This window comes from Primulina huaijiensis, chromosome 16 (assembly GCF_012295235.1).
Source record: "Primulina huaijiensis isolate GDHJ02 chromosome 16, ASM1229523v2, whole genome shotgun sequence".
NCBI classification, from domain to species: domain Eukaryota; kingdom Viridiplantae; phylum Streptophyta; class Magnoliopsida; order Lamiales; family Gesneriaceae; genus Primulina; species Primulina huaijiensis.
The window spans coordinates 15,489,064-15,509,567 of NC_133321.1; the positions used below are offsets into that span (position 1 = coordinate 15,489,064).

At 33.8% G+C, this 20,504-nt stretch overlaps 4 protein-coding genes across 6 annotated transcripts; 2 read left to right on the forward strand and 2 right to left on the reverse strand.

The window, feature by feature from the left end:
• Positions 1 to 1,126: 1,126 nt before the first annotated feature.
• LOC140961775 (abscisic acid 8'-hydroxylase CYP707A1-like) lies at positions 1,127 to 4,439 on the forward strand. The gene is made up of 9 exons (XM_073420468.1): positions 1,127 to 1,358; positions 1,440 to 1,761; positions 1,864 to 2,013; positions 2,179 to 2,433; positions 2,535 to 2,624; positions 2,734 to 2,812; positions 2,934 to 3,040; positions 3,154 to 3,275; positions 3,485 to 4,439. The coding sequence occupies exons 1-9, from the start codon at positions 1,153 to 1,155 to the stop codon at positions 3,609 to 3,611; spliced, it is 1,458 nt and encodes a 485-aa protein (XP_073276569.1). The 5' UTR covers positions 1,127 to 1,152; the 3' UTR covers positions 3,612 to 4,439.
• Positions 4,440 to 7,931: 3,492 nt separating this feature from the next.
• Positions 7,932 to 9,611, forward strand: LOC140961721 (photosystem I chlorophyll a/b-binding protein 5, chloroplastic-like). Its single transcript, XM_073420385.1, has 6 exons — positions 7,932 to 8,286; positions 8,419 to 8,551; positions 8,787 to 8,899; positions 8,991 to 9,095; positions 9,258 to 9,346; positions 9,441 to 9,611. Exons 1-6 carry the CDS (start codon positions 8,069 to 8,071, stop codon positions 9,581 to 9,583), a joined length of 801 nt encoding a protein of 266 aa, XP_073276486.1. The 5' UTR covers positions 7,932 to 8,068; the 3' UTR covers positions 9,584 to 9,611.
• Positions 9,612 to 9,840: 229 nt separating this feature from the next.
• LOC140960733 (protein WEAK CHLOROPLAST MOVEMENT UNDER BLUE LIGHT 1-like) lies at positions 9,841 to 13,272 on the reverse strand. The gene is given in 3 exon segments (XM_073418982.1): positions 9,841 to 11,815; positions 11,923 to 12,434; positions 12,908 to 13,272. Coding segments are annotated over 2 exon segments (2,340 nt in total). The 5' UTR covers positions 12,397 to 12,434; positions 12,908 to 13,272; the 3' UTR covers positions 9,841 to 9,949.
• A 2,665-nt stretch (positions 13,273 to 15,937) lies between these two features.
• Positions 15,938 to 20,174, reverse strand: LOC140961358 (protein TIC 22, chloroplastic). 3 transcript variants are annotated; one of them, XM_073419833.1, is made up of 9 exons: positions 19,749 to 20,174; positions 19,346 to 19,408; positions 19,065 to 19,139; positions 18,232 to 18,282; positions 17,144 to 17,203; positions 16,983 to 17,054; positions 16,507 to 16,542; positions 16,159 to 16,300; positions 15,938 to 16,024 (listed from the first exon to the last, which is right to left on the reverse strand). In XM_073419833.1, the coding sequence occupies exons 1-8, from the start codon at positions 20,139 to 20,141 to the stop codon at positions 16,208 to 16,210; spliced, it is 843 nt and encodes a 280-aa protein (XP_073275934.1). In that variant the 5' UTR covers positions 20,142 to 20,174; the 3' UTR covers positions 15,938 to 16,024; positions 16,159 to 16,207. The 3 variants fall into 3 exon arrangements, with proteins under 3 accessions (XP_073275934.1, XP_073275935.1, XP_073275933.1); XM_073419834.1 differs by having other exon boundaries at positions 15,938 to 16,300; positions 16,986 to 17,054; XM_073419832.1 differs by having other exon boundaries at positions 15,938 to 16,300.
• Positions 20,175 to 20,504: the final 330 nt, after the last annotated feature.

Below are 20,504 nucleotides of genomic sequence, written 5' to 3' on the forward strand. Positions count from 1 at the left end.
TGTAATAGTACATTGCAGTGCTCCCACACAAGACATGAGTCCAATTTATTGCAATGGGGGACTGGGGAGACTTGCGAGGCACCGCCCGCGACATTGGGGCATTTAAGGAAGGCACCGCCCGCCGGCTCACTTACATGGTTAGGCACCGCCAGCTCCCTGGCCGGGTTTATGCATATTAGTATTCAATTTTAATATGTATAACTCCGGCTCCTAACAGTTACTATAAACATTTATTTTAACCTTTTCTATATATTAAAAAGACGGGAAAAATGTTTTTTATTTATTTATTTATTTACAATTTACTTTGATACTTTTTTGTTCTGATATGGGTTTCGTAATAATTATTTATTTTGAGAAAAATCGACGAAACGATAGGATGTCATGTGCTTATATTGATGACTATCGACCAGTTGACATCTAATGTATTTTGCCTAACGACGTGTGTGTTCGGACTGTTGGTTGCTTCTGGTACGAAATTATAATTAAAAATTGAGGGAGAAAGATAAATTATGAAACAAATTAAGAAGGGCAAAAAAAAATATTTCTCATTAATTGATTAATTTTAGGTTTTGGTCTGTTAAATTTTTAAAATTTGATTTGGTCCAGCATTACACACCTTATTTATCCCGCCCCGCAAATAGATTGAATCTTGATGAGTCGAAATTGCATTTTTTTTCGATGTCACATCAATATTTTTTGACGTCACGTGAGTAATTGTATCCAAGAATAATGATATATGTACAACCAAAGTTATACAACAATTCTTACAACACAAAAAATTCAATACACAAATTCCATTTATCAAAATCTCACGATAAATTTAATATAAAATCTCATGAAATAATAACAAAATCTCACGAAATAATAGCAAAATATCACGGTATAATTGTTGTAAATATCGTTGATATTTTGGTTATACCTTTAACATTATTCTAAAAATAAATTGCTGGATATCAAGTAAATATAATAATCACTGTTTAGGTTACGAGATCTCTCAATATTGGTACAATTTAATTTTTAGAAATTGACTTAATTCCTTTTGTCTATATCCATAACTTCCCGCCTATATAAACCCATTATTTTCTTCCATTCTTTCTCATTAACATGTACAATATGATGAGTAATACAAGGGAGAAAGATAAAGAAAAAAACATGGAGAAATCAATTTTCTTTGTGCTTGTCTTAATATTCTTCTTTACTATACTTTATTGCTATGTTATTCTATTGAGGAAAAAGAAAAAATACCAGGAAAATAAGTCTACACTTCCTCCAGGTTCAATGGGGTGGCCTTATATTGGAGAAACACTGCAACTCTACTCTCAAAGCCCAAATGTCTTCTTTTCTGACAGGGAAAGAAGGTTTGATTTTCTCTTTTGCAATTCTAGCTTAAGTTCTTTCTTTACGACAAGAAAGTTACAAAAAATGGTGTTTTTTTTAAGGTATGGAGAAATCTTCAAGACAAAGATTCTAGGATGTCCTTGTGTGATGCTTACAAGCCCGGAGGCGGTCCGGTTTGTGCTGATAAGTCAGGCGAACTTGTTCAGACCCACATATCCTAAGAGCAAGGAAGATTTGATAGGGCCTTCGGCTTTGTTTTTCCATCAGAATGAGTATCATATTCGCCTTAGGAAGCTCGTCCAGGCTTCGTTGTATCCGGGGGCGATTCGCAGTCTCGTGACAGACATCGAAGATTTAACAGTTTCTGCATTGAATTCGATGGCTAATGGCAGAGTTATCAGCACTTTCAGTGAGATGAAAAGGGTTGGTTTTGTTTACATGAAATATCATGCATGATCAGAAGTTCATTCTAAAGTTAAATTAGTTGGTTTCTTTATTTTGTTGATTTTGCCCGCTTTTGTGCAGCTCTCTTTTGAAGTAGGTATATTGGCTATTTTTGGCAATTTGGAGCCTCACTATAAAGAAGAATTGAGAAAGAACTATATTCTAGTTGATAGAGGTTACAATTCGTTCCGAACAAATTTACCAGGAACCCGATACGGTACAGCCATGAAGGTAACAACACTGCACCTAGAATTTATCTAAAAATTTTGTTTAGTCATTCTCTCTTTGTTATTGAAAATCTAGTGATCCAAGAAATGACGAGTACTATATATATATTTATATATATGATGTTTACTGTCTTTAATTCTTGCTGATTGATATATCCATTCGTTGAAGGCAAGAAAGAGGCTAGGTGAAATTCTTAACAGCATTACTAAAGAAAGAAAGGAAAATAATCTACCAAATGCAGGGAAGGACCTCTTAAGTTGTTTGATGAATTCGAAAAACGAAAGCTGTGAAACTCTTAGCGAAGATCAAATCGCTGATAACATAATTGGAGTACTTTTTGCGGCTCAAGACACTACAGCTAGTTCTTTGACATGGGTCATTAAGTACCTTCACGATAACCCGAAAATTCTTGAGGCTGTCAAGGTATATATATATAATCAGACACGTTAAAGAAAAGTACTTGTTTACTTTGATCGTTAGAGTGTAGTGATTATGTCCGATTAATCTTTGCAATGTGCATGCAGGCTGAACAGAGTGAGATTTACATGTCAAACGGTTGTGGGACGAGGCATTTGACATGGAATCAGACGAGAATTATGCCTGTAACATATAAGGTAAAGTATGCTTATGCGTACATGATCGTGAAAGCATGTTAAAGATGTATGTTAATTCAAGAAAAGATGCTTTTCAGTGGAAAATTCATGAAAAAGGTGGATTTTTCAGGTGATTTTGGAGAGTTTGAGAATGGCAAGCATTATATCTTTCGCATTTAGAGAGGCTGTGACAGATGTAGAATACAAAGGTGAACTTTATACAGGCCAAACCTCACGCTAATTCAGTTTTCACGCCCCACTGAATTCGCCACAAAGTTATTCCAAAATTTCATGGAATGGAACTTAATCAGTGGGTATATATTGATACAGGATACCTAATTCCAAAAGGGTGGAAAGTCATGCCCTTATTTAGAAATATTCATGGCAATCCAGAATTCTTTACTGATCCTCAGAAATTTAACCCTTCAAGATTCAAGGTATGTACGTGCACATTCCATATTATATATATAATGTAGTATTCCTATGCCTAATCTTTCGCAGCTTAGTGAACCTGTTATCAATGCCATATTCATGTTTCCACGCACTGCAGGACACTGCACCAGATCCTAGCACTTTCATGCCATTTGGTAGCGGAGTACATGCCTGCCCTGGTTACGAACTCGCCAAGCTTGAGATGCTAATTATTTTACATCATCTATCCTCTCGATTCAGGTACACATATATATCCCCCCTCCCCCAAAACAAAGTCATATATTCCCAAACATACCTCCTACTATACATATCTATCCTCCGGTACCATTTTCCTCATATCGCCCCTTCTTAGTCGACTCGATATTGGGCAGAGTCGATATGGAGATCTCGTGGTGAGTGGCATTTGTCATGTCTGATGTAATCTTGTTGCTGATATGTTGTGGTTGTAGGTATGAATTGATGGGATCCGAAAGCGATGGGATTCAATATGATCCGTTTCCAGTCCCATTGCATGGGCTACCAGCAAGGTTTTGGAAACAGGAAGAACCCACCAACTCAAGCATGCTTCCATTATAGGATGGTTAACATGCAATATGTCACATTATTAAGCCAAACTTAGCTTTCATTTTTTTTTTTGGCTCTGTCATTTCCAAACTCACAGGGGATATTAATTAAATAACATCCCTTTTTAATTTTTCCCACAGACAGAGAGTTCTCTTTATATCAATCAAGAAGATAATATTCCATTATGTCTCCATCATTCATAATTCACACCATTAGATTTCGATCCAAGTCACCAACAATCGACACGGTGTACTTTGGTCTTGTGACGATTTGAATGATGGGAATGTGGTAAATTATTGGCTAATTTGTCATTTTCAGTTCGATGATGTTGATTTTGGTGAACGTGTGAGAGACAAGTGTTGCGATATTTTTGTAGTCCTCGAAAGTAATGATTGACCGGACACACAGCATATAAACAGGTGGTGCATGTCTCATTGGTTAAGTACCGAGAGAGAAGACATGGTGCCCTTATAAGCTGGACAGCATATATATTACACATAATATATACTTACAAAGAACATGTACCACTCTATCGACTATGATCCATGCCACAAAGGGCCAACACCATTTGAAATATATTCCCTATCTCCTAGTTTCGATGGCTAAAACTTTGAACATATATCCAAATGAATCATTGATTGGATACATGTTCATATATGATTTTGACAGATGTATAATAACTGATGTTACCCGGTAAATTGGGTGAGTTGAGTGAGCAATTGATCAGGTCGGGTCGTGTTTTCTTCCTGAGAATACTGGCAACCGGGTAAAAGGATCTCGAGTTGAGCAATCTGCATACTTGGAAAGCAAATAATGTCAGTGGGGTGCCAGAAAAGTTTCCGACGTGTCACTCCGACATTTAAGTAAGTCGAATATTCACACAAAAGAAATGAGAGTGCTACATATGTAGTATATAGTGAGTGCTTGTGATAAATGTTAATTGAATTCAATGTTCTATGATCAAGTAAACCTGAGTATTTATATGAAAAAATGTAATGATGATATTGTTTTCAGTCGGCTATTTCTCATGACAAGATGATTACCCATGCCTTGCCCCCTGACACCTTCACATCCGATAGTCCATATCGTTTCTAGTCTTGTCACGTCACCACTACCTGTGCTGAATGAAATTCTAATGATTTTAGATTATGGTCTTCCATAACTGTGGGCCCAGGATTGACGCATGTCCCGAAGTGCTCGAGTAGTGATTACGATGTGAGGACACATACATGGTTTCTGATTCACTAATTCTTCTTATACTGCTCGGGCTAAACTGAAAGCTCGAGCTCATTTGAGTAGGTGCTACTTGCTAGTCCGATCTGCTTCCCTGGTTGTAGCAAACCCCGGAATGGTCTATAAAAGAGCACTTCATTTACCAAAGTTGGTTGGTTCTTACCCTGACTTCCTTTGTCTTCCTGATCTATCCTTCTGCCCGAGTACTAGGAAAAACTGGATGACCCGAGCTCTTTCCGTGGATATAACCAATGTCTTTTTACTGTTGCTAGTTCTACACAAAGTAGTCGTGTCAATGGTGGCAACAACAGTCAAAACTTATACGTTAGTATCATGATATTATTACCCGAACATCTGATGATCAATAATAATTTAACATGTTAGATCCAAGAAAAAAAAAATCATAGACCCCACTTAAACATCACAAGAGATTTGGAATATGTTTCTTTCCTACTGTGTCTTCAAATACCTCTGGTCGTTGGAAAAAATTTATGGGTGAATTTGGAGAAAATTATTTTATTGGTAATATAGCTTGTATGTTTTTCATTTTTGGTCATGTTGTCAATCGATTTACATTTTTTGTCCACTAATTTGTGATTTTTTTTCAATTTTAGTTCATTTTCATTGAAGCTCTAATGTAACACCGGAAATATGATGAGACAAACAAAGTATCACTAGAAAATGTTGACGTAACAATGAACATTGGTGACGTGAGCATCTTTTCAGTGAAAAATGATTAAAATTTTGAAAAGAAAAATAAACTTAAAAGATTAAAACTGAATTGACTTAACATAATAAAAAATAATAGATACGCAAGTTACATTATGTAATTTTCCTCACAAATCCGTAAGCGATTTTAAATTTTCACGAAATTCCTTTAGGTGGAAAATAAAATGAAGTTTGCATAAAATTATTGGACAAAATATATTATATTCTAGGATAAATATGGTTTAAATTACCTGCCTTTTTAAAATAACTTTTTGATGGCCTATGGCTTTTTACCGATGGCAAAATGGAAAGAAAACATGCATGTTCACAATTTAAATGCTACTTTGGCCCAAAATAGGTAGATTTTTTAATGACAAGTAAATTTTTTTCTCTATCTTCATAGCCTAAATATGATTATTATGTGGAGATTCGGGTTTAATTTTTGTCGATTAAATCGGTTTGTTTTCGGTCTCTATAATAGATTTTTTTAAAAAATTTATATTATTTTTCATATAGGCCATATTTGTGATATTTGTATGGGTCTTGGGCTTTACATTTTTTTAAAAACTTCGTTCCTTAGTTTTTTATTTATAAAAAATCTATCAGATAGATATTAGACCATGGAATAATGGGCCTTTTTTGGTTCAATTTCTGCAAGTTTCTCGAAAACTTTATGCAATCATACACTAGATTTAATAAATTAAATTTTCCAATATTGTTTTCTATTAAACCTATATATATTAAAATAATCAAGAAGTATAAAATTATAATTTTCTCATAAGTGATATGGGTGCTTTTTAGAACACTAGCATGATGCACGTGCGTTGCACGTAATATCAATTATATTATAAAATTTCTGATTTTCTAAAAAACAATTTGAATCATTTTGTTATTTATCTGGGCTTAATTTCTTATCATATTAGACGATTTATAAGAACTTATATAACTTACTTCTAAATTTTTTCCCAAATTAAAATTCAAGCAGTTGATTTTATGTTATATAATAAATTGTAATGAACATAATGTATAGAACAAAATAAACTGAAACAAATTTTTTTAAAAAAATTATACATTCAAACAATACGTATAAAGCATAATAACCTAAAAATCAATTAAATTATGGATTTTATCAATGTATAAATCATAATCTACATAAGCGAAGCATACTAAAGACAAATAATTATTAATTTAAAATCAATGTGACTAACTCATAAAAACAATATTAAAACAAATGAAATAGTAATATTGATAGTAAAATATAACTCATAATATTTAATTTAGCCTCCTAAAGAATTTTTTTACTTTTTATTATTACAATTATATATCATGGATAATAAATTTTATATATCGATCTTTCGTAGACTAACATTGATGACTATTAATTTCTTGTTAAATAAGTTTTAAAATAATAAATAAATCAACATATGTAAAGAAATGCACATTCAAATAAGATTATATGGAAAATATCAAATAAACTCATATAATAATTATTAAATATAGATTTTAAACTATAGGTATGAATTTCACCATTAAAATTTGAAACATAACAAAATAAATAAACTTTCATAAAAATGTTATTTTTTGTATTTATTAAATTAATTAGTTAGATTTCAAATTAATTAAATAAAAATATTAAATATCATAAGTAAAAAAATTCTGATACTTTGACAAATTCTAATCAAAGATCATTATAATTATATTTATTATAAAGATTATATCATATATTGTTTTTACAGTAGAAAATAACTTAGAGTCTTTTTATTGCTCATTAAATCTATTTTCATGAATTACATATTCAAAGTTTTGATTCATGATTGATTTTACAAGCAATACATGTAATTTTTTAGTTATACAATTTAATAAAATAATAATGCCTATAACATATATATTTGTTATAGATAATTATTTTTAATATTTTTTTGAAATCGTACTATCTTTTAAAATCAAAATTAAACTATTTACTTTCAATTCTTTGTTAAAAAACCCATAAAATATGTTAGTTATTCTACTATTGCACATATAGTTATAAATTTTTCATATATCTTTTTGTGATCCTATAATTTATTACTTAATTAAAAATTACATTAAAAATATAATTACAAAATTACAATAAAATCATTGGAAAAAAAATGTAAAGTAGAGAAAAATTATAAAAGGATAAAACATTTAAATGTAGTATAAAGATGAGTTATTTGATAAAATTAATATAGGAGTTACATTGTATACTTGAAGTGTGTATAGAAGGTTAATTTTGTCATTAGACAATTGGAAAACAATGTCCTTTATCCACAATTTTATAGTATAATAATATATATAGAAAAATACAGCTAATCACATTTTGCAGGAAAAAAAATTGAATATCTATCTATGTTAAGGAGTAATAAATAAAGCATTTTTGAGGAACGAAAGGAGAAGTGGCAATGGTTCAAAAGAAAAGGATAGCGTAGGCTGATTCTGGACCTTGTGTTTGCATCAAATTCTTTCTTGCCATGTATTTGGCAAGAATTTGATCGAGGTACAAAAAAAATATGAACTTTGCAGTGGGAAAAAGCTCCCAAATTCTAGCTCATTCCGGCTCCTTTCACTTCCCTGGAAACTTCGAAAACACGACTGCATTTCCCATATCAAACATCAAGTTTATTGGAAGAAAACAATGTACTCAGCTCCGCGACAGTGCAGTCATTCGGGCTCAGAACCGCCCCACATGGTTACCAGGACTCGAGCCTCCGCCATATCTCGATGGAACGTACGTATGTATGCAAGATTCGTGGTTTCTCGCTTATTCACACACACACACACACACACACACACATCATTTAGTTGATGTGAATGTGGTAACAATTTTGTAATACATGTGTTTTGATATGTAATATTGTAGACTTGTGGGAGACTTCGGGTTCGATCCCCTTGGATTGGGTGAGGATCCTGAAAACTTGAAGTGGTATGTCCAGGCTGAACTTGTTCATGCCAGGTTTGCCATGGCTGGAGTTTCTGGGATTCTTGTGACTGATGTAAGTGATACTGTGATAGCATTGAATGTTATAAAGAAGAATACAACGTGTACAAATATTTTATTAGAGAACATGGAATCTTTAGCAATATATTTAATGCACTGTGATGTTTAACCTTCCATCAAGGACTTCGGGTTTGATCCCCAGTTAACCAAGATTCAGCATGATTGCCCCCCAATGAGCCAGCCATGTTCATTTCTTGAAGTTCTCTTGTGTTTAATTGCTGCTTCTGCAGTTACTACGCGTGACAGGAATCAGCAATTTGCCTGTTTGGTATGAAGCTGGTGCCACCAGATTTGATTTTGCCAGCACCAAAACTCTTTTCATTGTTCAACTACTCTTGATGGGGTACAGGCCTACCCCAAATATATGTTTTCTTCAGTTGAAATCTTTGAAAAGCAGAGTTCATTTCTGTTGTTAAACATTGGCACACATGCAGTTTTGTTGAAACCAAAAGATACATGGATTTCATGCATCCTGGATCTCAAGCCAAAGAGGGATCTTTCTTTGGCATCGAAGCTGCACTTCAAGGGATGGAGCCAGGGTAATCTACACTCCCTAAAATAATTTTTTCTTTAATATTCTAAGAAGCCTGGAAGGGCAGAAACGATATTTTTTCAATGATTATATACTTTTGGTGAAAAGATTTAAAAAGAAACGACTGCTCCATAGTTCATAATATGATCAAAGTTGTATATGTTGTTAGGTATCCTGGTGGTCCGTTGTTCAATCCTCTTGGCATCGCTAAAGACATAAAGAATGCTCATGGATGGAAACTGAAAGAGATTAAAAATGGTTCCTTTTTTTGCTTCTTGCTGATTTTGGTTTCTTTTTTTCTCTGCAATTTTCCTTCAAATTTCGACTCAGTGTCCATTTTTCCTTTTTGCAGGAAGATTGGCAATGGTGGCCATGCTTGGAATTTTCGTTCAAGCTTATGTTACTCATGTTGGCCCTATAGACAATCTCGTACAGCACCTCTCTAATCCATGGCATGCAACAATTGTTCAAACTCTTGCTGGATCTGCTCCTTAATCCTCCAGAAAATACCCGTCTTACAAATTTTTTAAGATGTTTCATGAATGCTATTTTTATTCATAAAAAATGCAATTATTCAAATTCACAAGAAGATTCAACTTAGTGCTTCTCCAATCAGGGCTAATTTGTAGATATAATTGTAATCTAATTTTTTTAAAAATTTAATAAATTATTTAAGTTGACTAGATGTGAAATTAGTAAATTTATGAATAATTATTTGATGAAATTAAATAATAATCAAGGAAGATTCGAAATATATTATTTTTTGAGTAAAGCTCGATATAGACGAGATAGAAATCAGTTTTATATATATTTTTTTCATGTACAATCAACACCACCGTTTCTTACAGTAAAAACTGATGTTTACGATGATTTTGATGAATGCGACTTCTTTCTGGCCAAAAACATGAAGATTCGAGGGAAGAATGATTTCTTCTTTTTCTTGGTAACTCTTATTTCTGGAGATGGATTTGTGTCCGTGTTGCTCGTATATGAACTCTGACTTGGTCTCCGGTGTGTAGAAGAATCGGGTGAGCTTACAAAATTCTTGGATCCTTTTTGCTCCTCAAAACTGGCTCTCGAACTTTTATTCAAGTTCCCTGCTGCTGCAATGGATTCTCCAGCTTTCCGTCTTTGCTCGTGCTCGGACCTCCACGTTCTTAGCTCTTGTTCGACTCCCAATTTTCCTTCAGTCGCCTTCTCGGCCCGCTGCAGAGAAACTTTCAGAGCATTCTTTCTTTTGGACAATTCATGATTGACTTCCTCTAGCTTTTTCAAACTCCTTGCCTCAGATTCTTTTGCTACCTCAACTTGAGAAAGAGCGGCTGCTATCCGTAGGTTTGCCTGCTCCTCTGCTTCGTGGGCGTTCTTGCTAAGCTCATAGTATTCTTCCAAAGAAAGTGTTACTCCCGTTGGTGAATCCTCACAATTGTTCTTCTGAGCAGATTCGCTCTCCTCCAATGCATTTATAGCCGCCAGTGCCAATTTCTCTCAGGCCTTCGCAGCTTCAAATTCCTTTCGAGTAGCACGTAATGTACTTTCCAAGGTACTTGCTCCCGCCTTCGCTTGTTCCGCTTCTTCCTTGGCCTTTCGAAGCTCTTCCCGAGCTGTTTCTACGAGTTCCTTTGCTCGATCCGCCTCTTGAGCCATCTCTTGTACTTGCTTTGGAAGGTCCAACAACTTCTCTCTTTCCTCTTTCTCCTTCTTTTGAGCAAGAGCTATTTCTGACTTTGTCCTTTTCAGCTCAGCTTCAAGAGATGCAACTGCAATTGACGCCATTCCTTCCCTTTGTTTAAGGGCGGCAACTTCCAATTTTTCTTCTTCCAGTTCCAAATTCAACGATGAAGCAGCCACCTTCAAGATCTTGACTTCATCAGTCACTTTCTGGATGTTTACCTTCACTTCTTCAAGCTCATTCTTTGCTGCAGCAATGGCCACCTCCATATCAGCACGGGTTTTTTCCATTTCCTCGAGTCCATCTTCCGAAGTTCCTCCTTCACCAGTTTCAATCTTTACTTGTGGTTCCATATAGGCAGCCAATTCATCTTTCAAATCTTGCAGCAATGTTGTCGCAGAATCCAACTTTGATTTGAGATCCTTCACGAATAATATTTTCTGATTCAGTTGCTCAAGCTCCCCCTCGGCCTGTTCCAATTCTTTCTCCCAGTTAATAGTATCCCGTTCTTTTGACATTATTGCTCCGACTCTATGTTCCTCTGCTTCCAGATGTGCCCCTTGAGCAGATTCCAATGATTCCTTGGTTGTAATAAGTTCACTAGTCAGGTCCTCAACTGATTTTTCGATTTCTTTAGACATAGAGACAGCTTCTTCTGCTTTTTTCACAGCGGCGTCTTTCTCGGCCACCAACAACGTGTAGTCTTTTCTTAGCTGTTCCAATTGGTCTTTAACAGTCTTAAGCTCTGAAATGGCAGCCGCATGCCTCGCTTTGGCGACCTCGACCTGTGCCTTGGCAGCAAAGCTGGCTTCATCAGCAATCCCTTGTTCCAATTCATCGACTCTGAGCTTTGCAAGTTCAGCATCCTGTTTTGCCTGTTTTTCATCGGTTTGGGCTCGTTCAAGATTAAGCTTTAATTCTTCTATGAGCCTTTTGGTGTCGTCTAGCTCTTTCAAAACTTGTGTTTTTGCCTCTTCAGCGGCTTCGGATTTTTTCTTACTCAATGGTATCTCATCCCGGACTTTCTCCAACTCTTGCTCGATGACTTTACGTCTCTGAATGAACAACCAGAATTACTTAGAGCTAAACAAATCTTGTATCACAAGAAACGTAAAAATACACATAAGATGCAAGGTACAAGACATTAAAAACAAGATTACACCTCCACTGTCTGCACACGGTGAGCTTTCCAGTCGACAATCCCTCCAAACTTTGAAACAGCAGCTTTCACTGATTCAAAAGGAGCTGCTGTGTCAATTTGACCTCTTTTAAACTCCAAACTATCAGGAAGTTTAGACTGTTGCGCGGATTTTGATTTCCCACTAGAATTTGAGGGTACGTATGGAATGAACTGCCCAATGCTACCATTTCTCCCTCGAGGGGATGTAACAGGAGCAATATAACCATCCTCCGGGGATGGCCTAGCAACTATTTTCGGTCTAATCGTGGCGGTATTATTGTTGAAGCTTTCAGGTGCTTCTTTAGACACATCGAATTCTACACTCCCGCCTTGGATCATTGGGGCAACACTAACTGATCTGCCCTCATCATCCAAAGATGAAAATACGGGAGGCGGCGAAGAATATGGAGGTGCATTAGCATTAACATTAGCTTGAAAATCTTTAGCACCCTCCATTCCAACAAAATGCTAAGAGGAGTCAAATCAAGAAGGCGCTAGTGAAAACAGAACCAAACCTCAGAGAAATTTTAAGATTAACACAAGAATTCAACAAAACCAAATATTTAGCATCAATGCCTACGATAACTACGAATTGAATTGTTTATGAAGATTAAAACACCCTAAAACGAAACTGAAAATCCTGACATCAACTTATTCAATTATTTTCTATATCATATTAACATAACAATGGTAAAAAAAATCTAATTCAACGGTTCATTTTTATCATCTCAATCAAATATTGGTCTCAAATTACATGCAAGAATCCAAATAATTACTGATAACGTCTGAATTCATTTAATAAGCAACCAAAGATGCTCAAAAAAAAAAGTTGCAAAATCCAATGCATCTCAAGAATTTTGTCAATCATAAATTAATTAATAATTTAAAAAGTAAAAACTAAAAATTCCCAACCAAAAAAATACAAAACAAACGATAACATGCACCTTAAAAAATAGAGAAAGCGCACCAAGAATCACCAGAAAAACCAAGAAAAGCCAAAAGTCCAACGGGAAGCTGCGAAGGACCTCCCAATATTAGCCCACAAAAAGCAAGAGAAGAATACAATTTTTGTCTTCTAATAACCTTTTTTCAACACCCCACAAAATCTGGGAAATACTTGCTCAGCCCAAAAATAGTAAATCACAGGTAAAAAAAAGAAAAAGAAAAAGAGAGATTTAAATCATGAAAAAGGAATATACGGAAAAGAAATTAATATACACTGCTCTGTTTCAGAGATGCAGATACAAGATTCATTGTTGTTGTGTAATAATGAGGTCAGTGTAATAAGTACACGTGTGTGGAGCCTACTTTTTCACACTTGGTCTTCTGGAATTCTATTTGTTTCATGGATTTGGGAAAAAATATGTTCCTTATTCATAAATAAATATTTATTTATGAATTTTATGAAGATTTATTTGTGGTGTAACAAGAGAATAAATCTTGAAGGAATAACATATCTCACACTTCTTTTTTTTTTTTAACTTCCCTCAAATGGTAATGACATGTTCAATTGTGAGATAAAGTTGTTGGTTTCATCTTGATGTCAGCGTTAACTTCATTGTATATTCTTTTATTGTATATTCTTATAGTGATGAAACGATGTTGCAATGAAGTTGAAATATTAATTTTTTATTTTATTTAATAATTTTTATTTAAAAAATGATAAAATTGCATCATGTTATCTGCAAAGAGGTGGCCTCCATTTTTCCATTTTATTATGTCGCACGTCTTCGTGTACTTAAATAATATAAAGGAATTTTTATTACCAAAAAAGGAATTTTAAATGATGGTTAGATAATGTAAAATATTGATGGAAGGTGATTTGCATTATTTCGGACGTATTCAAAGAAAGAAAAGTACAATAAGAATCTTTTACTAGAAAAATACTTCTTCATATGCTACATGCATTTATGAGAGTGACGCAGAGGTGAACCAGTAGCAATCTGCAATCTTGTGCAAGAATTAGATTTAGACATCCATACAAATACAACTCAAAATTCGACCATGGGGTTTGGGAAAAGACCTGGGCACGGGCCCGGATTCGGTCTTGGTCTTATTGGGAAAAATCCTGATATTTAACCGACTCGCTCATGGTCAGTTACGGTCCGAGTCACGGAACCGACGGTTCAAATCCTGGTCTGGATCCGATTAATCGTCGGTTTTGGATATGGTTCGACCATTATTTAGTTATTTTTTAGAAAATTTTGAAAAAAGATTATTTTTTCTTCTTTAAAGTTTTTTCTAAAATGTAATATTGTCAAGATTCTAAAAAAAGTTAATTTAATAAAAATTGTAGCAATACGAGGCGGGCTGTTTAGCCCATGAGTTGGGATTGTTTTTCAAATAATATATACATATTAGATCTTTTGTAGATAAAGTTATAAATAATTGGACTAAATGTGAGATAAGAGATGATAATTTAAGGGATAAACTTCTTATTTTATACTCTTTACAATCCATTAAATTCACTAAATTTTCGCATGTGAGACAATACATAAGTACGTCGAAATTTTAGCGAAACAGAAAGGAATAGGATTGTAATTCCATAAAATGATAAATTAATCTTTTATATACTCAAAATTGTTATCCTTAATTTCAACACAGAATAAGTTGTTTACACAATGATTTAAAAAAAAATTTAATTAAAAATTACGAGCCGTCAGGTTGGACTCGCGCGACTTGTCGGGTTGACAAGTTTTTTACCCGTAAACCTTAACCGGTTATGACTCAAACCAATTGACCCGAATAATCGATGTGATAAATAAAAATTTAATGAGAAAAAAATTAATATAAATCCATATGGTTTTAAAATATAAGTTGATTTGTTACATTTTCTAATGTCCTATCAGACGTTAAGGGTCTGTTTGGTACATGTGATGGGATAAGTAAATGATTAGTAATTAGAGTGATTAAAAAATAAGAGATATGAATTAATAGTATGGTGGGATAAATAATATGGTGTTTTGTATGATTTTAAAATGATTGATTAATTTTGTAAATTTTATTGCAATGACCAAAATGCCTCAAGTGTTAGTTAAATATATATTCTTAAAATAATTGGATAGATAATTAAATATTTATAATTATAATTTATATTTATTAAAATTAATTTAAATATATTTATCAGAAATATATTTGAAAATATTACGGTAATCATTAAACAAAATAAATTAGAATTTAATAAATATTTATTTTCATAAAAAAATTAATTAACAAGATTAGAAATTTATAAAGATTTAATTTAAGATAGATTTGCATTACAATTTATTTTCTTTAAAATGATTAAAAATATATGAAATTAATTTATAAAAAAAATTTAATAAAAATTTAAATATTATATTAATTATTAAATTTTCACTAATTTTAATTTTTATATTATATTGAAAAAAACAATTCAAGGATATTATGGTTAATATACAATCTTATAATTATCATTATTCAAAAATTATACATTATCACACCTTTGAGGAAGGATATTTAATCACACAAATAACATAAATAGTGAAGACTTTCAATCATAATCAAAGACCTCTATGTTAAATTAAAAATGAACCAAACATGAGATAAAAAATAATTATTTAATAATCATTCCGCTATCAAACATAGCCTAATGGTCTACTTTAAATCTTTGGGATTATTTCAACTTATCCTCGTCACATTGCAGACAATGAATTATATATCCACTGATTATTAATTTATTTTATTAATTAATTCAATTATTGTCTTAATTAACTAAAAATTTTGACTTGAAATAAATTTGTCTAACCTATTCATGTGAGATAGATTATTTTGTACACTTTATTATAACCTGATTCGTAAATGATTGATTTTACTGGAGAATTTACGGCGCAAAAAAAGTTCAATCAACTGGTATTAAGTTAATATCCCAGATCGATTCCCATGAATGGCAAGAAATACAATTAATATAGGGACTCTAAAGCTGCAAGTAAATTAAAAGGACACAACAATTCAAGAATCAAACATGTCGAAGCGCCCATGGAAAAAATTACCAATATTTCATCGGAATACTTTCATATTCAAAATGAACGAAGGAGAACATAAATGGGCTTTCCCGAATATTGCCCTGTAAAATGAGGTATCTGTTGTCATCTGTTATTTGTTAAAGAAATTATCGACCAGATGAGCTGAAAATTTGGAAATGCAGCAAAGGGACCAAGAGTCAGCTGAACAAATTTAACGGCTTGGCAAGAAGTTCACCTAGTTGCTGTCCCTTTAAATCAGGGAGGGGGGGTTCAGCATCGAATTCTTATACTTTTGTCTGCTCCTGAATGTGTTGAGAATGGCTTTTACCAGGTGGAATGAAAATCAAGTCTTCCCAGCCAGCGTTCTTTTCATTTATCTGCCACGAGAGAAGATGGAGAGGAAATTTTAAATTTAACAGTGAAAATTATGGTCATCCGTTGTCACTAAATAGCATGACATCCACTATATAAGACAAGTGTGCCTTCATAACAAATTAATTGCTACTACTATGTTATTATGCATTGGAGTAAACTGAGAGTTCCTAACATGCAAACTGCCATGCAGGTGTTCCGAGTCAATTACCTCCATTTTCTTGAGGACATCTTCCAAGCTTCCCACCTGTCGAAATCAAAATTGTGACGGAAGTAAAATGCATAAAAAGGTGGAAGCTAGAGTCCCAAAAACTTGAATTACATGGATCAATAAAGAGCTAAGAATTCAATAAACCGATAACAAGAATTTTAACCACGGCTAGTTTGAATGCCAAGAATCGTGATTCTCTTTATGTGATTTTTCCCATCATTCATCAGACTCAAAAAAAGTGAAGTTTATTTTAATTGATAAACTTTCTATGCCGTTTTGGGACTGCAGAGAAGGGAAAGAATCATTATGACTGTCTTCATTTAAAGCAGCAATTATATAAAAAGAGAAACATGGACCAACTCATGTTGATAGAGAAATATGAGCTCTCTTTTGAGCTATTTTGTCTCATATATCCACCCTCAGACTACTTCAACATTCAAAACCAAGGCAAAAAGTTAATTCACACTTAATAATACCACGATGTGCCGAGAAACAGCAGATCCTCTGGATACCCTAGACACTGTTGATAGTGCTTTCTCTAAATCTTCCTGTGTTGAGACAAAAAAATTGATAAATAAGAAGATTTGTCCATGATCATAATCATAATTCACCTGAGTATGAGATACAAAGAGATTACCTTCTGAAAATATATTGGGCAATACCGTCTATTATTTTTCTTCATGACTAGGAGGTCTGACTGCAACCAGGAAAGGTTTGAGTAAAAATTAAGAACAGGCATTGCTGGAAGGGAACTAGGCTTCAAAATGCAGGGAAGCTGTGACACTATGTCAGTATTAAGAAAGAAGGATAATTAAAATCCAGATGCTTGATTTTTAAAAGTATAAGCAAGAATGCATGCATATACCCCTCGAATTTTACATTATTCTAAACTGTTTATTAAGCTCCATCAAGTGGCTGAATTCTTTGTATGCATTGTTCTTTTAATACAAATATGCAAATATCACCATCAAGATGACATAAAAATGTAGAGCTTCATATGCCCACATCACAACTAAAGCATGCATGAATGAATTATCATCACAAAAATTAAACCCATTAATATTAAACTTGGTGGAAGGGCTTGATTTGGCAAACCATTAATATTAAACTTGGTGGAAGGGCTTGATTTGGCAAAAGAATTCAAACCTTGGATTTTGAGTAATATTGGATGCGGTGCATTTCAAACCTATGCCAATTGTTGATACGAGAATTTCAATTGAGAAGGCGTGACTTTGAAATTTTCTTAACCAAAATCATCCAGATACCTAAGATGGATTTGCAATCATATATACTTTAGTCTTTGGTTTACGATGACCCAATCCGCTAAAAAATATTGGACTCTTTGATTTCAAATAATTCGATCCAAGCACATCCTTAGTTAATAAATCTCCACTCTGTTTATCTTTCACCATTTCCTCATCTTGATTCAAAATTTTAAAACGAAGAACTTTTATTTGCATCTTTGTCTTCAAACATAGCACCATCCATGAATTTCCCTCTCTGAAATAACTTGCAAGACCATTCAAATAATAAACAGAAGATGATTACACCGTAGCAATTTCAGGCGAAGCATATAACCCGAATAACCTCAAAATTAACATTTAACCGTTTTCACAATAAGTACATGAATGTGAATGGGGTACTTTAGGGCAAAGGGTGTTAGCTATATAAATGACATCGGACGAAAATCTAAAAAAAACTGCAATATAAATCTGCATCACCTACCTGAAAAACAGGAACTCCGTCAAATCCACTCTTGGTATCTGCTGCTCTTAGCTAGCATTGAAAAATGTGCAGGTTAAAAATAATTTTTTTAAAAAAAGAACAAAATGCTGCTAGTCACATTCATCAAATTATATTAAAAAAATACTCTTTTAAAGTCGCCACTTGTGGTGGTGATTTCACAATCAAGTTCCACCTCAAGTTGCAACTTGAAATAGAATGTAGAGTGCGTTGAAAATGTAATACTTTTATAAAATTTCAATTTATTTATACTGTTTTGTTGAAAAACCTGTGTATGAATAATGTACACAGTACTGATTGAGTATTCCCGGTTTGCACAAAAATAAAAGTCGGGCACAAATGGAGGTTTATTAAGGACTTCTTGGATTCACAATCTTTTCATAATAATGAAAGATTCACATGCATGCTAATCTGCTATTAATCATGAGAATGCTTTACTATAAGCTTGCATTCTGTGTTTTTCTTATATATTAAAGCCATACACTAGCTATGATTTTTCATGACAACTAGGAGCTAAGTGATGTTGGGACTGGAGTGCCTCTTAAGCTAATTTCAATATAACTCAATTGTTATCGCGTGACTTTAATAACACAGGTAACTCAGCTAGAGCTTTGGACATGAGCAATGTTGTTCGCCAATTAAACAACTATGACGGAATTTCCCATCTGTTTTTCAGGGCTTCTACTCTATGGGCATTTCTAGAACCTATAGGCTCTTTTGGAAATTCCTTAAAGATGCATTTGAATTACAAGAAAAGCTTATAATCTCCCTCAAGACGCTTGACGCAACAAGCCGAAGTTGTCTCATGTACCAACCTCCATTGCATTTTTTATTTGAACCGGATCAGGTAAAAAGCGAAATGCTATTCCTTCAACTTTCAACAAATAAACCTGCAAAGATTCAAGGGACAAAAGCCAATACTTACTTTAAGATCACTGAAATTCATAAACTAATCGACCAGCTATCACAAGCACAAAATTCTTATGTTTGTTTTGGGGGACACTGTAAAATTTTGGATCTTTAAAATTCCTACTAAAGTACACATTGCACCATCAAAACAGTAATCTCCAAATCGTAAACTACATAAAATGTACACCTGGTCCAGTGTAATAGGCACCACTTTTGCACCACCTCTTACAGCTCCTTTTCTTGACCTCACCTGAATAAAAACATTTAAAGACTAAAATCAAGAGCAAACCAAGAATAAAACGAGTTCATTCAAGCAACATTATATACATCCCTATACGAATGACAATAAATTTGCAGAATAGTTTATAAGCACTCTCGTAAAAGCAGACAAGCAGCGGAGCAAGTCACCCGCTCAAATGAAAAAGGAAAGCCAAATTTTTACTATAGTTTCGAACCCAAACCCAAAAATGGCTATCTCCGCCTATCATTGAATAAGCACAATGTCTACTACCCCTCGCATGCAAAAAAAAAATCCATGATCTTATACCAGGAGCAAAAAGACGATCAATTTATAATAATTCAAAAATAACCTGAGCCAGGAAAGATTCCGCATCTTCCCGTCGAAAACAAAGCAATCCAATGGACTTAACACCCTCCGCATCAGATATCAGCACAAACTCATTGTTGGTGTTACTGACAGTGTAAACTGAAGTTCCGGAAAGCCTTCTAGCCACGTGGTTCGAGTTGAGCGTAGCTTCCGAAGAGGAGTTTTGCTTGCCCTGTCGCTGCGAGACGGAAGCGAAAGGCAAGGATACTGGCGGTAGCGGAAAGGCCTGCGGGAAAGCTGCGGCGGCCAATTTTTTGGTATCTTCGAGTCCACTTACAAATTGCGAGCCTATTCTGTGAATGAAAGTGGACAGCGCGAGAAGAGGGTTCGGAGTTATGCCCACCGTGGCGAGGTTTGATGTAGAAGAAGACTCCATGGTTGCGTGTGATTACACATAATTTGGTGGGCTAAATACTATGTTTTTAGCGTGTTGGGCTTTGGGGTAGTTTTGGCCCAATTCTGGCCCAAAAATACCTTTTAGTTGGTAAAGGTAATATGTAATTAGCAATATTATTTTCTCTTATTTTCGACCAAATTACGGGTGAAAATAACCAATATTCAAATTAAAAATTTGTAGATTTTACATTAAAATATAAATAATTTTGTAAAAATACTTTAAATTGCATCTCCATTGAAAACATGTTATTATTGAGGTTTTAATATATATAATATATAAACATAAAGTATTCAAATACTTTGATAGTGGCCTAAGGTTCTTCAAACTGAATCAGATTCATAT

Coding starts and splice junctions, on each gene's coding strand:
- LOC140961775 (XM_073420468.1), top strand. CDS start 1,153: ATGGAGAAATCAATTTTCTTTGTGCTTGTCTTAATATTCTTCTTTACT. Junction 1,359..1,439: donor TTTTCTGACAGGGAAAGAAG/GTTTGATTTTCT, acceptor GTTTTTTTTAAG/GTATGGAGAAATCTTCAAGA. Junction 2,813..2,933: donor GACAGATGTAGAATACAAAG/GTGAACTTTATA, acceptor ATATTGATACAG/GATACCTAATTCCAAAAGGG.
- LOC140961721 (XM_073420385.1), top strand. CDS start 8,069: ATGAACTTTGCAGTGGGAAAAAGCTCCCAAATTCTAGCTCATTCCGGC. Junction 8,552..8,786: donor CTGGGATTCTTGTGACTGAT/GTAAGTGATACT, acceptor CTGCTTCTGCAG/TTACTACGCGTGACAGGAAT. Junction 8,900..8,990: donor GTTCAACTACTCTTGATGGG/GTACAGGCCTAC, acceptor GCACACATGCAG/TTTTGTTGAAACCAAAAGAT.
- LOC140961358 (XM_073419833.1), bottom strand. CDS start 20,141: ATGGAGTCTTCTTCTACATCAAACCTCGCCACGGTGGGCATAACTCCG. Junction 17,204..18,231: donor ACGGAGTTCCTGTTTTTCAG/GTAGGTGATGCA, acceptor TCCTGGTTGCAG/TCAGACCTCCTAGTCATGAA. Junction 17,055..17,143: donor GCCCAATATATTTTCAGAAG/GTAATCTCTTTG, acceptor GTCTCAACACAG/GAAGATTTAGAGAAAGCACT.